The sequence below is a fragment of the Melanostigma gelatinosum genome (genome assembly GCF_949748355.1).
Source record: "Melanostigma gelatinosum genome assembly, chromosome: 19".
In the NCBI taxonomy this organism is placed as follows: Eukaryota; Metazoa; Chordata; class Actinopteri; order Perciformes; family Zoarcidae; genus Melanostigma; species Melanostigma gelatinosum.
In genome coordinates, this window is record NC_136652.1 from 6,489,500 (window position 1) to 6,505,319 (window position 15,820).

Below are 15,820 nucleotides of genomic sequence, written 5' to 3' on the forward strand. Positions count from 1 at the left end.
ATTGTGCTGACATATATTCAAGCCTTGTGTTTGGCAGGAGTTTGAGGAAGAAGGAAGGATGAAGGGGAGAACCCAACTATAAAAAACACGCCTACAAATGATCCCTTTTAGTGTTGTTCAGTTCTGTGTAAGGTTAGTTATTGTGAACGTACTGAAACCCTGGACCATTTATCATAGAATTCCACTTTTCTTCCTGTACTTGCTTCAAAAGTGACGATAAATGAAATACAGTTTTATTTTTAAATATTAAAGTTAATGTAAAGACATCGGATTAAAATCAACTCAAGTTTAAAATGTTATGTTCTACAATGAATAACACGATGAGGTGTCTCTTGTTTGTGTGGATTAGAACACCATCTGGTGTGCACACAGAGGATTACTCAAATAGTCCCTTACATGTGGAGATGTGGTTAGAAAGGTTTATTCTGTATGATGACTTTCAGGTGAAATGCACCTTTATTGTATTCATTTCTAATCCACAAACTCTACTCTCTAAAGCGTAATATAACAAAGACAATGGTAAGTAAACTAAGTAATGCAGTTTTTTTGTAGATTAAAGAACTGTTCAGTTTTTTTTAATACTTAGAGAAACTATGAAATATGAGAGGTAGTGCATGTCAATAGAAGCTCTCTCATGGCGTACAAAAAAGGTGGATAAACTATAAACTTTAGTCGCCAACATACAAGACAAGATATACAGAACTATAACCACTAAAAACAATATATCAATTCATCAGTACTGTTATTGTTGTTGTTCATTTGGTGTATTGGTATTAGATTTCAAATGCCAACTGTTAAAACTTTAAAAATATATATTTAAACCGTGCATGAACTGTAAAAATGAATAGTACTGTCGACTAAACCAGTTAACTTGGGCAGCCAATATTTCCTGGAGTACTACTGTACCTGTTTGTTTCCTTTGTGCTGCTGCTCCAGTACAAGGTGGAGCCTGCTCATCATTTGCAGCTGATGGAGTTTTCCGGCCTCCATTTGTTCAAAGGAGAGCATTCTAATGGTGTGATGCAGCTGGCGAGCTCGTGCTGTGATCCTCAAACCTCTGAGTCTGCCCCGTCCCTGTCGATCGTTGCATCATGGGTTAGGGTTAGGGTTAGCTTACAGGCGCTGGGTTCTTTCCAACGAGTAAATGTGAACACTGCTGTTCTCTGGGGCACTTTAGTTCTATACTGAAGGTCTTTCCTTTTCACTGGTGACTCTTTACAGCCACCTGAAGGCTGCAGGTGTCCGTTCCATCTGCACTGTCAAGCCACAGTTATGCACGACAGATCCGCTGGTTACATTTGAAGCAGCCAGCCTCAGACTGTTGTAAGATACACAGAGCTCACATTAAACGTGCACTTTTGATGAATTGTTCTACACTGTTTCTTCTGCATCGACAGGCGTGTTGGAGACAGATGCATTGAAAATAGCTCACACAGGTCCACGAAAACATTGTAAATCACTTTATCAAGAATGTAACCTCATCATCATCATCATCATCATAGTTTGACAGCTTGTGGAAATGAGCTTATTCCCTTTCTTGCAGAGTTAGATGAGAAGATAGAAACCACTCTCTAAATATGAATCGACAGCCAGCAGCCTGTTAGCTCGGCTAACATGAAGCGTATAGACCTAGAACAGCACACAACCCTCCAAAAAACCACAACATCTCATTTTCACACTTTGGCTTTTGGGCTTTAGAGATGGCTGTCAATCAAATCTGATCGAACATCACCCACAAAGTCCTGAAGAAGTTTTTCCGTGTTAAACTCTTGATGAATATGTAGGTCAGATTGTTGCCTATTTGGTCGAGAATATCGAATGTTTTAGAGAAATACTTAAGAGTTCAGGGGCTTTAAGCATCATGTCACACTCGGCTCTACTGGCTGGATCCTTTACATTTGAGTCTTAGTCATTTCTTTCTTCTAAAGTAATACTCTAGCTGCACACAGCCTACATTAATCTCGTTGACTCCTTCCGCCGAGAAACGGGACAGGAGCCGCTCACGCTACAGTAGAGAGGGTCGTCCGGCAACCGCAAGGTCGGCGGTTCGATCCTTGGCTGCTACGTGTCCTAATAATAATAATAATAACTTTAATTTATATAGCGCCTTTCAGGGGACCCAAGGCCGCTTTACAAGAGTAACAGTTTAGACAAAAACAGTTTAGACAAACAGTCAGAAAAACAGAACAAGTAAACTAGGGGCCGAAAGCCTTGGCGAACAGATGGGACTTGAGGGCCCTTTTGAAGGCGTCCAGAGTGGAGATGTTGCGGATCACCGCAGGGAGAGAGTTCCAGAGGGTGGGGGCTGTCCTGTGCCGAAGTGTCCCTGAGCAAGACACTGAACCCCTAAGGGAATTACCCACAAATCATTGCAATGTGACATTAAACCAGTGGACGCTTGGAGCAGTAAAAAGGTAAACAAAGAGGACGGCTCACGTGTGTTCAGCCTGTGGTATTCAATTTACTCAGAAACATTAAGGGTTAAAGATGGAACAAAAAAATACATGAAATCAGAAGATATTTATTTATTTATTCATCAAATATTAGATTTTGTCATTGAAGCTGTTTTGACAAAAACAAGTAAATCTGAAAAAACTCTCATCTTGTGAGAAAAGAGCCTGGAAGACTTTCAAATCAGGGAGTACAAAGTATAAAATATACATCATATTTTTTGTTGTTTTCATGGTAACATGATATGTTGCAGCAAAGTGCCGTCCCATTCCTATTTACATCATTTCAAGCCCTCACAGTCTCTCGCACTCACCCATTTACCAGGTGACGTCAGTAAATCCTTGAGGGTTGAGGGTTTAGGGGGGACATTGGGATTTGGCCTGGGATTGGGCCAGTCTTTGATGTGACGCTACATACTCCGGTACGCTAGGTGGCGGTATAAACCTCATAGGCATGGGTTGACACCCCCTATTGAACGAAAAGAAGTAACGCATTCACAACATCCGGTTGTGAAGCCGCGTAAGATGGTAGTCTCAAGGTTGCCGTCTGCAGCGCTTTCTCTAAAACAGGTAAATACACACAACAACAGAAGGAGCACTATACTTCATATCACTAAGAGCTGGACTGGTTGTCACACTATAGGCCATTTCACAGTTGTAATGCAATTCCGGTCGACAGCAAGTCCTATGCTATATTGCTAGCTTGTTGGCTAACGCTAGCGTTACGTCTGTAGAGAATTGCTAGCTGCAATATGTTTGTCCATGTATAAACGTTTATACAATTCAAGGAAGACTTTTGTCTGTTTTGCAACTCTTTTCGGTCGCTCTGTTAAAGAAACTTAAACAAATTTAGCATTTACTGGCACGTAAGCTACTACCACGGAGGTGGTATTAGCAAACAAATAACGCTACTACAGATAGTCAAAACATACTCATACGGAGACATTTGCCTGCCCACATTTTAAAATGTGCCTTTATGAATGTGTTAGTTCGGGTATATGATTATCTGGTAAATACATGAGTCCGGCTTTGATATGTCAATGGCACATGACAACTCAGCAACACACGTTCCTCCAGGCTGTTTGCAGGGCTAGCTAGTTTTCAGGCTAAACCAGTGTTAGCATCTAAGTTAACTTCACCAGGCAGTCGACACTGTTTACTCCAACGTTTAGTTCAGTCCTTGCATAATATCACATGGAAGTTCATTTCAACTTGCGCAAGAGTCTGTGCTATGACAAGGAACTGTTATATTGTGATATTCTGATTATTCTTGACTCTCCCAAGCAGACTTTTCACAAAAATGTGTTTTTAGCTGGCCTGCTCAGGCTGCTGAACTGTTGATTCTTTGACAGTTTTTACAGAGACAACGGGTTTTGGGGATTTACAGAAATATGATGAGGACCATACGGAAGGTACCAGACGAGGCAGACAGGAAGTACCTCAGTGACTGGGCAAGAGACGAGTTCAAGAGGAATAAGAATGCCACAGACAAGGTAAGAAGATGTATAATGTGTTCCATTACATAGCCAGGGCGCCTAGAACTGCCCTGCCTGTCTGTTGGATCGAGTGAAGAGCTGATGTCATGTTCAGAACAGGAGTTACGTTAATCAGGATATTATCTAAAAGTTGGACCTAAGTTTACGTCCACACTTATATGTTTCTGCGTCCACACTGGCGTTCCGGCACTGTTTTCGGAAGGATTTCCATCCATACGGAAGCATGAAAACGAATACCACATGACTATTCGTGTACACTTGGTATGCGGGTGTCAGTGTAAACAGGAAGTATATTGTTTGCTTAGTTACAGAAAATACAACAGATACTTAAGATCGTCCTCTATAATCTGCCTTTATAAACTCAGACACTTCTCCAAAAAACATTTTTAAACTTAGTCACAACGCTGCAGGTCTTTCTCTATCCCTCTCAAAGACGCACATCAAATGTACTTTGAAATGAACACTTACAAATAGGGGTGTCACGGATCACAAACCTCACGGTTCGGTAAAGAACTTTGGGCTATAGTCTTACATGAAAACAAAAATATTGAATATGTCCAATTTGATACAAAATGAAATCAATAAATAAAAATAAAACATTCAAGAATACTCAATTCTGATATCCTCGGCCTTTGATCAATATTGAAAGAAAGAAACAGCCAGTGAGCTAGCTTCCACTGTTTACATTGAACTGAACTGCTCGGCAACAACTTGGGTCTGTGTTTACTTCCTGTCAGGTTATGCCATTCAAATACACAATAATGTTTACCATTACTGTGACATTATTTTCAAAAAGATGAGAATATCTCCATTGTCTGGGGAGAGGGTCGACCTTTCTGTGGTGACTTGAATATTATTGGGCCTGTCTAGCTTCACTCTGATGCTTCTGTCAGCACCTGAACCAGGTGTGTGTGTGTGTGTGTGTGACGCTCACAGAGGGGGCGTGTCTACAGCGCCGGACTAAGAATCACTCCGCCGTGGTGAAAGCAGTCTCTACAGTCTTTTCCTTCTCATAGAGGCCTGGAACAGCTTCACACTGAAGTGGGTGCGTAAGTGGATTTCGTAGCGTGGCTCAAGCATTTTAACCAGATTTAGAAATCCTTTGTTTTCTACACCGGAGTGTCCCCGTCGCTGACAGACCGGATGGCGTCTCTTCATGTGCGTGGACATGCCGATGTTTTGCCGTTGTCGTGTCTCTCTCTTTAAATAACGCCGACATACCGTAACTGTTTGTCCACCACCCTCATCCGTCATTATACGTTACAGGGAAGACAAAATGTTCCCAAACTTGCGACTTAAATGACGCCGCGGCTTCTGACGTTCCTCCGCTCGCCATGACGTCACCGTTAAATGCTTCTAAGCTGCTCCGTTCACGTGAACACACTACTGCTTTATATCTGTTCACTGACACTCTGCATTGATATTCGGGGACTTGTTACTTGACAAGGAACAGCAGCAGTAGAACTTTATTACACACTATGATGATTACGCTGTAAAAAAAAAATACTCTTGATCCGCGGTTCACAAGTGATCCGAACCGTGAGGGCTGATCGGTGATCCGTGACACCACTACTTACAAATCAAAGTTTGCTAGATTACGGGTCAGTATATTTGGTCAACACACGTCTCTCACTCATTTTCTTGGTCTCGTCGTTGTCTGCTGTCACACTCGTAGCTCTGCCGGCTGGCTGGAAGTCCCCGTCGTATTGGAGAGCATTTATGCTTTTGTTTCTCAATAGTTCTGCAGAACAAGCTAAGCATAAATAAGAAAAGTCCTCCACTGCTTGCGAATCGCTCCAATAGCTGCTCGCTTCCATCGCATGTCGGCATTTGTAACATTATAAAAGGCAGAATTTAACTGCACAATATCTGTTAGTACAGACAGCACAGTCAGCAAAGCCTGTAATGCGTTATCCATATTGTATGAACCTCTAGTAATCCAGGCTGATGTAGTTTTTCTTCCTGCGGTGTGACGAAAGGACACGTCATGGCTGCTAAGAACCAATCAAGTGGCGAACGTGGGCGTCTACGCCATCGTTCACACTACGAGGTAACCTCGGGGTTTCCAGACTTAAAAAGCTTTGGAAGCGTTTCTAAACTATTTCCTTTTCGGTGCTCTAAAACTCTTGAGTAGTGTGGATGCTCAGTGTAAACGTTGCAAAAGATGGACGTGGATGTAGCCTTAAGTTACTTTCATCTGAAAAGTCTTAAAAGAGGAAGATTGTTGAAACTTGATTGTTTCTACATTCTGAGAAGATTAGGAATTAATCAAAAATGATGGAGAAAGTATTAATTTTGATACATATTGTTGCAATGGGTTATAATTTAGTGTAAATGAATTCATGAACTTAAAAAGATAATCTAAACTCAAGGTCTGCTGACTTGCCTTTTCTGTAGCTTTTAAGCACATCAAACCTTTGGAGATAGTCTGTGTAGAGACAGTGTACTTAGTTTCCCAGCATCCTCTTCTGTCTCCATCACTGCTGTTTTCCCTCTCATTGTTCCTTCAGGATGCCATCCGTATGATGATCACACAAGCTAACAACCATTTAGAGGAGCTGCAGACGTCTATGGCTTTGGCCGGCAGTTAAACACCGGGACCTGCTATGGACTGATCTGGATCCGTACTCTGGAGACTCTAAGCGGGGACAGGGACACCTGATCAGAGTAGTCATTGTAAGTGACCGATGCGGAACTTATGGACACTCTGCTTTAGCTGGACGTGTTGTTAATGGATGGATTGATGGAACTGACCCAAGGGCATCATCCTCTCCTTTCCTGTGCTGCTGTTCAGCGGTGAGGATCATGAGAATGGAAGCTCATTAATCTATTGTTTGTGCTGTATATTATATATATTGTAAGTATTAAAGAGGAACTAATGAACATGAACTCAGAATTCTCTTTTTTTCAAAATACAAAATGTTTTCTGGCATCATCATACAAGGTAATTTACCGGTATTCATATCCACAGAGTTATCATCACCATGTATGAGCTTCACTACATCAAACGTACAGCAACACAACTCTGAACTTTCATAATGGCCTCAGGCCCAAAATAGATTGTACCGGTAGGTAAGTTCTAGTTGATGAAATAGATTGTTTTTATATGACAGACCTTTGAGTGGCAGCTTATTAGTAGTTATCACCTCTTAAAGAAATAGCAATTTGGACTACTGGCCACCCATAGATTCTTGTAATAAGCTCCCAAGTACCGGTAGTGTTTGAAGTGACTATTCTAATAAAATTCATTGCAAGTATTATGTAATTGTTTTCCCATTATCTTATTCAGTTTGTCGGGCCAAACTATATTGCTTTAAAATGAAACATTTGTGTATTTGACCATTTTCTTATTTAAAGCCACTACGAAGAACTTTAATTTGTGTTGAGTTTGACATTCCTTGTGGACAAGAGTATTTGCGAGCATTAGACTTGCTTTTGGAAATCTCAAGTATGTCCTCGCTCAGTCCTGGTTCTCCTGCGCCTCCCTTGTCTCCAAAGGCCCAGCTATACTGCCTGGGCCTCCAGCAGCGTATGTGGTGGACTCTTCATGGACTAAAGGACTTAATTCAAACGGGGCTGGTGGGGTAGTGTGAAGTCAACAAACTGTTATGGGACTCACAGGGGTTTACTCTGAGGCTGTGTAACACCGGTAGTGTAACCATGGTAACGAAACATCATTTTTGGGTGTCGGTGGTGTGCAGCCCAAAAGAAAAAGACGCATGCTCACTTTGTTAATCCCGGCGCTTCTACAGTATGACTGAACCTGCCACATGTGTATTCATAATTGAAAATGAGCATAATTAACAATCCAATAAACTATATAGGGCTCTGCGTTCTGCCCCATATGTACTATATTATACACATTTATAACTGCGTCAGCAGCAGAATAAAGGGACCCGCTAATGCCAAGGAATGGGGAAAAATAACCAGTCACTCATACAACTCAAATATTGCATTTGAAAACAAAATTATAAATACAAGAAAATTGGTTAATGCTTCAATTTCTCCTAAACCACTGTAGAACAAATCCGTCCATACAAGTGGTGCTTGCATGATGCCGATTGACTCCACAACAAAAACATGCGAGTTAGTGGAGAGCTTTAATGAATGCATGAAAATCAGAACCTCATTGAGGATTTTCACGTCAATTGGGTTTACAGGGTGACATCCCAAACAGGAATTTCCTTTTAATAAGTATTAAGTCCACATGGATAAATCACATTAAATACATTATTAACAGCTGATCTAGCAGAGTTAAACATATTCATCTTAACATGCAAGTCCATTCTCGACGTCCTCTTCTCTAAATGTTGAAATGTTCAGTCCTCTGTGACGGACGTCTTCCTCTGGGACAGCATCAGGTCCTTGACTTGCGGCGTCAGGACCGCGAGCTGCGTGCGGACGTTGCTGATCTCCTCCTCCTGCTCCTCCGCCTTATCGTTCTCAGCCTGCTGCTTCCTGCTCTGGTTCTGGCTCACCAGCTGCTTCACCACCAGGCTCTGGTAGGCAGACAGCAGCTGCTGCTGCTCCTGCAAACGGCACATGGACGCAGGCAAACAATTCAGCGGTTTAACCCACCAAACAACTGCTCCATTCGCACCGACACCGCGGCAGATGGCGATTGCTGACAGATGCAGAGACGAGAAAAAGAACTGGATGAAAACAGTGCTGAGACGATGAAGCAGTGTGCAACCAATGAGGGTCTTCATGGAAATACAAACCTGGTACTACAGACGATGTATGTTTTTTGCTTATGTCACTGGGGAAAATTGTTCTGTATGAAATGCGATTAAGTACTATGAAAAGTGTTTTGACTTTTATCTAATTAAAAAAAAAAGAAAACTTCTGGAGAGCAATGTCTGGAGGGGACACCAAAGATGCCACCAAAAGTTCTTCCCTACTGTTCCTAGACAGACTTCAATCCAGTCAGCTATAGGGTGCATAAGGTGACTACCTTTACCCCCCCCCCTGTACAGGGACACCGGTAGGCAATTTGAACAAAAGATAGGCAAGCTAGAGCTTCCGCCAAAATTTGGAGGAGGCCGAGCCACATTGCAGAGTCGGCGAGCGTCAAGACATACCGTGGATATCCGTCCGGTGAGGGTGCCGATGATCTGAGGCACGCAGCGTCCAGGGGCGTGCAGCATGCATTGGGTGCTGGCCTGGAACAGCAGCACGCTAGTCAGGTGGAGGACCAGGGCCGGATCCTCCGCCTCCTTCAGCTGCTCGGTGAGAGCCTGGCGGTGCAGGAACAGCGCCTGTCTGGATGACACGCGGTAAACGTACGTCAACACCGCAAACAACTTCAAACGGAAGCATTTTAGACAAAACATCCACGATGCAAACTTTAAAACACGTCCTTACCTCTCCCTTTTCTTGTCTCCCTTCTTCAGCATGAAGCCACACACCTCTGCGCAGGTCTCTATGTTGGTCAGGAAGTCTTCGACAGTCTGCGGAGGACAAAAGAGCGAAGACGTTTCCGTCCCTGTATTTGAGCCGATGATGAAACTGACGGGAAACGTACTCACTTTGCCGTTCAGGCAGTTGTGCAGCTTCATGAGCGGTCCTTTGATCTCCTCGGACAGTTTGCCCAAAATCTTCACTCTGACCTGAGGCAACACATCACAGTCGTTCACGATCAGGTCCAAGCTCTAATAAGTCCCACAGTGCATTTCAAACAATGGCCTAATTAGCTCCGATTTGATTTAAACGTGATCTGGGCTCTCTGCCTCTCCGGCTGAATGCTGTTATTTAAGGCTGCCGAGAGAGCAGACGTAAGAAAACAAGAGCAGGAACGTTTTCTCCGACCTCGTTGGTGATGGTGCTGGGATTCTCCGTGGACATCATCAGGTCGGCCGCCAGGAAGTTGACCAAGATGTTGGTGACGTCGGTGCACAGGGTCTTCAGGATGTGCTTGGCAATGTGGACCTGGGTTTCATCTGCAGGATTGACGATAAAGTGATATCATTACTTAATACTTGCCATCAAAGAAATAACGGCAATTGACGCAATTCTTCGCGTCTCTGACGGAGACAGACTCAAAACAACAGCGGTTCAGCGGCCTAATAAACTGGACATGAGACTATTTATTTTGGACTGTAACAAGACTTGGAGAGCAGGATTTACCGGAGAAGAACTTGTTCCCTTTTTCGAAGAGTCGGATGTTGTTGTACAGGCTGGCGATCTCCTCCTGCAGATCCTTCATGCTCTGCTTCTTGTTGGCCCTCGACGGAGAGCTGGTGGAGGACAGGAACACTGTCCGCAGCACCTCCTGGTAGGCTTTAGCTAGAGGCCTGGAGAGATGCTCACAGTGAGAGGACTGACGTACTGTTCTCAGCAACAAAAACATAAAGCAAACTGTTTTTAGACAGAAAGCTGTGTATTACCTTACTAAATGCTCTGCCAGCTCGGAGAGGATTTCCTCGGGGCAGTCGCTTACTCTCTCCTCTAAAACTGCTACGACCTCCTCCTGGGCCATAAAGGGGGCTGCAGACTGTTTACTGCGATCTTGGCAAAGGTAAAACACAAGCTAATTAGTCTCACAGGGATACGACAGTTACCTTTGTCTTCCATGAAAAGAAGAGCTTAACAACCCAGGGGAGAGATCTCTAGCCAACCAGCCATTACGCTCTTGTTACAGTAAAATGCCTCACTGAACAGGCTTAATGTGCACATAGAGACGTTATGTCCCCGTGAAGATGAAACAGCTCTGCAGCCGGGACTGTACTTTGCTGTGGCGGTCCGGTTTCCTCGTCGCTGTCCTCGTCCTTCCTCCCTTTCTTCTTGGTTTTACGGATGCGGATCTCTCTGGCGTTGCCTCCGCCGCCTGATTTCACGCTGCCGCTTCCCTCTGGGGAGACAAACGGTTCACAGAGGAGATGTAATCCCAGAACAAATGCCCTTCTGCACCCTGATCAAACATCGCGTATGCACGTGAAAGTAAGAGGATCTAGAGATCATTTTGGATATGTATCTATTGGACAAGAGGTCTCCTACTTCACTGAAAAGTCCGTACATGTGCATTGGTGGCTTCAAGTTTCACCATCACCCATGTGTTAGTTGCATACTGACTGATGGGCTCCTCACTGGATGTCACGAAATCATCTCTTACGTTAAACCCCTTTTATTTCTCATGTCTTCATCACATCAGAGAATATTAAAGTTTTTTTTTTTTCTTATATTATTTCCCTCCCTCAGTTCTGTAATGTTTAACCTACAATGGCTTTAATACATTGTTGTATCCATGATTATCAATGGAATATATTTTGGTTTTGGCAAAAAAAACATTTTAAAACATCCCTCCGGCACCTCGTGATTGTCATCATTTTGATTCATAATTTGAGAAAAGAATCTTTAATTATAGAGTCTTTTTGTCTTAAGGGTCTGTGACGGCTCACAACGAGGTGCGGGCACATCGAAGAATGCTGGCAAAAAGAGGATCCAAATTTCTAACACTCAGATATAAGAAATGTGTCAGAGGACAGGATAAATGTGGCACAAGCATTGACGCTTTTCTGTGTGTGTGTGTGTGTGTGTGTGTGTGTGGGGCGGACCAACCCGTTGCCTTCTTCCTGCGCTCTGCGTCTCTCTTGTCCTTTTTAGAAGTCGCTGAGCTCTCCGTCAGCATGGATGCTTGCTTCATATCATCTTCAGTTATCAGAAACACCGGATTGTTCTTGACTTCCTGAGAGACACATTCAAAGAAAAAAAAATATAAAAATACACAGACACTAGTTTCAAAGGGTTTTATATGTAATAAATGCACCTCCTGCAGGGAGCATTTTGTCCATTGGCAACTTTTGGTCTGAGACACAACTCTCTCTCTCCGTTGCTGTTGTAACTGACGGGGAACCAGCAGGCGCGTCCTCCACCTCTGACATCTCCTTTGCGCTCCCCATAGTGTGACTGACTCGCACACCAATCGGCTTGCTGTGCTAACCTCAACACCTGCTGATAACGGCGTACGACTAAAAGTTCCCGGGCTGAACGAGCACTTTTGAACTTCTGCATTACCTTTACTGTAAAAAAATAAACTATGACAGAACAAATTATTCCCCTTTGTCAGAAATACGTCTGTAGGCTGAGTTCTGCCACCCAATGCTACACAGGAGCTTCTGTGTGGAGCTGTGTACCTTCTGAGCTTTCTGCTGCATGGTGTCGTCAAACAAAGAGAGGCAGTTGCTGATGAACTTCTCGCTGACGACGACCGTTTCCCCCAGCACTCTGGCAGAGGACTGGACGTTGGTGCTTCTCATCGCCTGGTTGATCAAAATCCCGACATCCTCCATTGACAGGCAGCTGGGCAAAATCGGCTAAAAAGGAGTGAGAGCGGGAATGAAGAACGTAAGTTACTAATATTCTTACCATAAAATGGTGACTCGGGTAAAGAGAGCGCCGCGAGCACCTGTATGTCCGTCCATGTGTCAGAGTTGACGGCTTCCTCCACGGAGGCCTCCACCTGGTCCACCAGAGCCTGACCCACACAGGCTGCTCTGAGGAACAGCAGCTTGTTGGACTTGAAGCGCTTCTTGATGTAGCCGGTGGGGTCGGGGATCCCCAGTCTGACCAACGCGTCAAACTCTGTGGGAGACGGACGTCGTCAGAGTCATTAAGACCGCAAACGCACACACGTACCACTGTCCAATCAGAGGCTACCTCCAATCATGCAAACAACTAGCGGCGCAGCGGATCATAAAACTTTGTTTTTTGCCGCCGATATTGTCGGTCCGTGATCCGTACAGACAATGGTCCGTTACACCACTATTAACAACCTGTACCATAAACTACAGGCTGCTGCAATCATCCAACTGGTCCAATCTCAGGTAGGCAAAAAGAAGAAATGAGAGGACGACCCCAACATGACGTGTTTGCAGGTTAGCTGGTCTGCTGAGGCTCGACTTTAATCGTGATGATTGAAAAGCCATACCTAGATATCCGTTCTGCTGGAGGAACGAGTCCACCCAGGTGTTCTGCGTTTTGGCGTAAATATCGGGGATGTACACGGCTTTGTCCTGCCGACTTCCAACCACGCTTCCCCCGAGACGTCCAGTATTCACCAGCTCCTCCAGGACAGCTGGGGGACACCAAAACCCACCGCGACATCAAACACAGAGCCACACCACACCCAGTCAAACACACAACCACATCAACCGTCTCTCCTTACAGTACAGGAGATGTTCCTGAAATCCAAACGCTCCAATCATGCTGCTGACAGGTGTTGGCCTACGGGATGAAGTAAAACAGGAGGGGCTTTAGTGTAACAAGTGTCCAAGTCTCATTCATCTCGTCGTACGCTCACTACTTCCCAAACACATGCTTTTTAGCCATAAACGTACAACTTAAAACACGCTTATGCAGGCGTGCTGCGAGAACTGTTTTGCTGTTGTTAAACCTGGACCCCATTTACCTCAATTTATCATGGATTTACTCCGTTTTTAGACTCTCTGCTCACCGGCATGCAAAAGTTTTCTTCCAAGAATTCAAGGTAACACGTGGTGAGTAAGTCATATACAAAATGGTACTCTTTGGGGTGGAATATTCCTTTAAATCCAAAACTGCCCCGAAACCTTATTGCACGAGGCCCAATGTGTGACATATCGTGCCACAGTTTACCTCGTAATAGCGCTGAACAGCCCTCGTATCCTGGCTTTGTGACGAGCAACAAAAGCGGGAGTGAATATGACCCCCCTGTTGTACTGGTCCATTTCTCCTTGGATGAGCTTCCCGAGACGCTTCGACAGCTCCTGAGATTTAGTAGAAAACACGCAGGCATTCATTCATTTTAGTCCGCAAGCAACAACATGGGTCATCGAAGCCGAGGTCACTCATCAACAGTGTGAACAACAACATTTCATAATTCATTGCCGATACGATGAACGCATGCGACTCACCTCAGCTAAGAAATCTCCCGGGAGGTCGTGGTTTTTACACAGCTCTGCAATGCTGATCAAACCGGCCTCCTGCAGCTTGTCGTTCACATCCTCGGCCAATCGGTTCAGGTACGCGCTGCAGAACAGACAAGACGATCGACATACGGAGAAAGTTTGACAATGTTTTCATTCTGCCTTTTGAATTTAGATCCGTGTTTCACACTTCAGTTTAGATTTAACTGGATAGTTTATAGTGTATTTTTGGCACTGGTGTTAACATAACTTCTGTGACATTTTTGTTTTTACTCATGTTTTGATTCTCATGTTGCAATTCCCTTTTTCTTTATTTAAAGAAATATATATTGGTGTCAGTATTACTACTTATACACTTAATACTCTATTGTTCACATAAATATATATTTGTAGCCTGTTGTTTTCTTATTCATCTGTTGAAATCTTTGATCAATCTCTGGCACAAGAATTTCCTTCCGGATCAATAAAGATTTATCTCATATTTATGTAAGCATCCCGGAAAATAATGATGTCTTTAACTAAGCGCGTTCTTTAAAAATGATATTCCTCCATTGATCGTCTTTGTTCACGTTTAATTTCTATCCATGAAATAAACCAGGTGTCTTTTCCCACAAGGTGCACTGCTTGCTGCATCAGTGTCATCAAATTAGAATGCATTTGCGCAGCTTTGACACACTGACTCACACTGGCCATGTGTGATCAAAGAGTCACTTACGATAATACTCACTCATCAATAAGTTGTCCCAGTATAAGTTGAACCCCTTTATCGGACTTGGCCATGTCAATTGCTCTATTTTCAACATGGACCCAATCCACATTGATAATCTGAAAAGGAGGGAGACCAAGACACAATTATTAAAAAAATGTTTTAAAAACAGATTTGAGAGAACATGAATGATGTGTATTATTATACAGACACAGTGGGTGACACACAGGGCTCAAAGCAATACTTCAACCTGCTAATACACACCTGCTGGAGGTCCACGATGTTGATTCGCCCTGTGAAATAGAATTACAGGATGTATTCACTGTTATCAAGCCACTATCAGTTCTACTTATGTGAAGCCTCACTGGGTATGACAACAGAGAGTACAGGAAGTGATACATTCTCATTGAACGTGAATGTTACATTTCGTTTTTAAGCCATGTGACAGGTATTTTCTTATAGTTTCTGTAACATGCGTTTCGTGCTACTTCGGCTGGTAAACGGACCTCCATGGACGTAGAGTTCATCCCGGATCTCCCTGCTGATTTGTGCCGGAGTGATGTACTCCTTTCCGTCAAGCGTGTGCACCACATCCAGCTTCTTCTCTTGGACCAGTTTTGTAATAATTTCAATGCAATTCCTCTCCGATAGCCTGAAGAAAAATGTTAACGTTACTATATTGTCACTATGGCAAGTTTCCCCTTATTAATAATATACGTATTTTTTTGTATTGTTATTGCTAACGACAGCTGTAAAAAGAAAGGAGACAATTCACAACTAGCTTCGCGGCGTTACTTCTAAATTAAAGTTGAATGCTAGCTAGCGTTAGCTTCGCTGCTAGTAACAGCTGCGTGCAGTGTAAACTGCGCTTACCTTTGCACTGTGTCTGCAAACTGTACTCTTTGAAAATCGGCAGCAAGCCTTCGGATTTCTTCCCAGTCAGTCGCCATTATTAAAAGTGGATGTGTTTGCAAAAACAGTCAGCTGTCAGTGCTTTTCTTAACCATCCACTATCAAGGAGCAAAGATCCGGCTAACTGGCTAACGAGACAGCTCTTGCTTTAGCCACACGTCAACATTTACAGTGACGTACAACCGAGAGCCAAGAGGACCAAATTTAATCCGCCCAGCAATAAGCGCGCTGAAGCAAAATTTTTCTCTGGTGCTGCTATGGCTCCACTACGATGGGGTCCTTTAGATTGAGATCTCAGAGAAACATTCGGATGGTACAGGCTTGTCTGGAGCTGGAGCGGTTCAGCTAGTTCTA

General features: G+C 43.7%; 2 protein-coding genes across 2 annotated transcripts; one reads left to right on the forward strand and one right to left on the reverse strand.

Moving 5' to 3' along the window:
• Window positions 1–2,946: 2,946 nt before the first annotated feature.
• Window positions 2,947–6,835, forward strand: LOC306793400 (LYR motif-containing protein 2-like). Its single transcript, XM_079291020.1, has 3 exons — window positions 2,947–3,020; window positions 3,803–3,943; window positions 6,457–6,835. Exons 1-3 carry the CDS (start codon window positions 2,976–2,978, stop codon window positions 6,535–6,537), a joined length of 267 nt encoding a protein of 88 aa, XP_079147146.1. The 5' UTR covers window positions 2,947–2,975; the 3' UTR covers window positions 6,538–6,835.
• A 1,194-nt stretch (window positions 6,836–8,029) lies between these two features.
• ufl1 (UFM1-specific ligase 1) lies at window positions 8,030–15,607 on the reverse strand. Its single transcript, XM_079291519.1, has 19 exons — window positions 15,428–15,607; window positions 15,061–15,206; window positions 14,819–14,847; window positions 14,576–14,673; window positions 13,837–13,951; window positions 13,559–13,689; window positions 13,110–13,168; window positions 12,873–13,019; window positions 12,351–12,526; window positions 12,079–12,258; window positions 11,504–11,630; window positions 10,674–10,796; window positions 10,333–10,453; window positions 10,073–10,239; window positions 9,755–9,885; window positions 9,475–9,555; window positions 9,311–9,396; window positions 9,028–9,208; window positions 8,030–8,475 (listed from the first exon to the last, which is right to left on the reverse strand). Exons 1-19 carry the CDS (start codon window positions 15,502–15,504, stop codon window positions 8,266–8,268), a joined length of 2,385 nt encoding a protein of 794 aa, XP_079147645.1. The 5' UTR covers window positions 15,505–15,607; the 3' UTR covers window positions 8,030–8,265.
• Window positions 15,608–15,820: the final 213 nt, after the last annotated feature.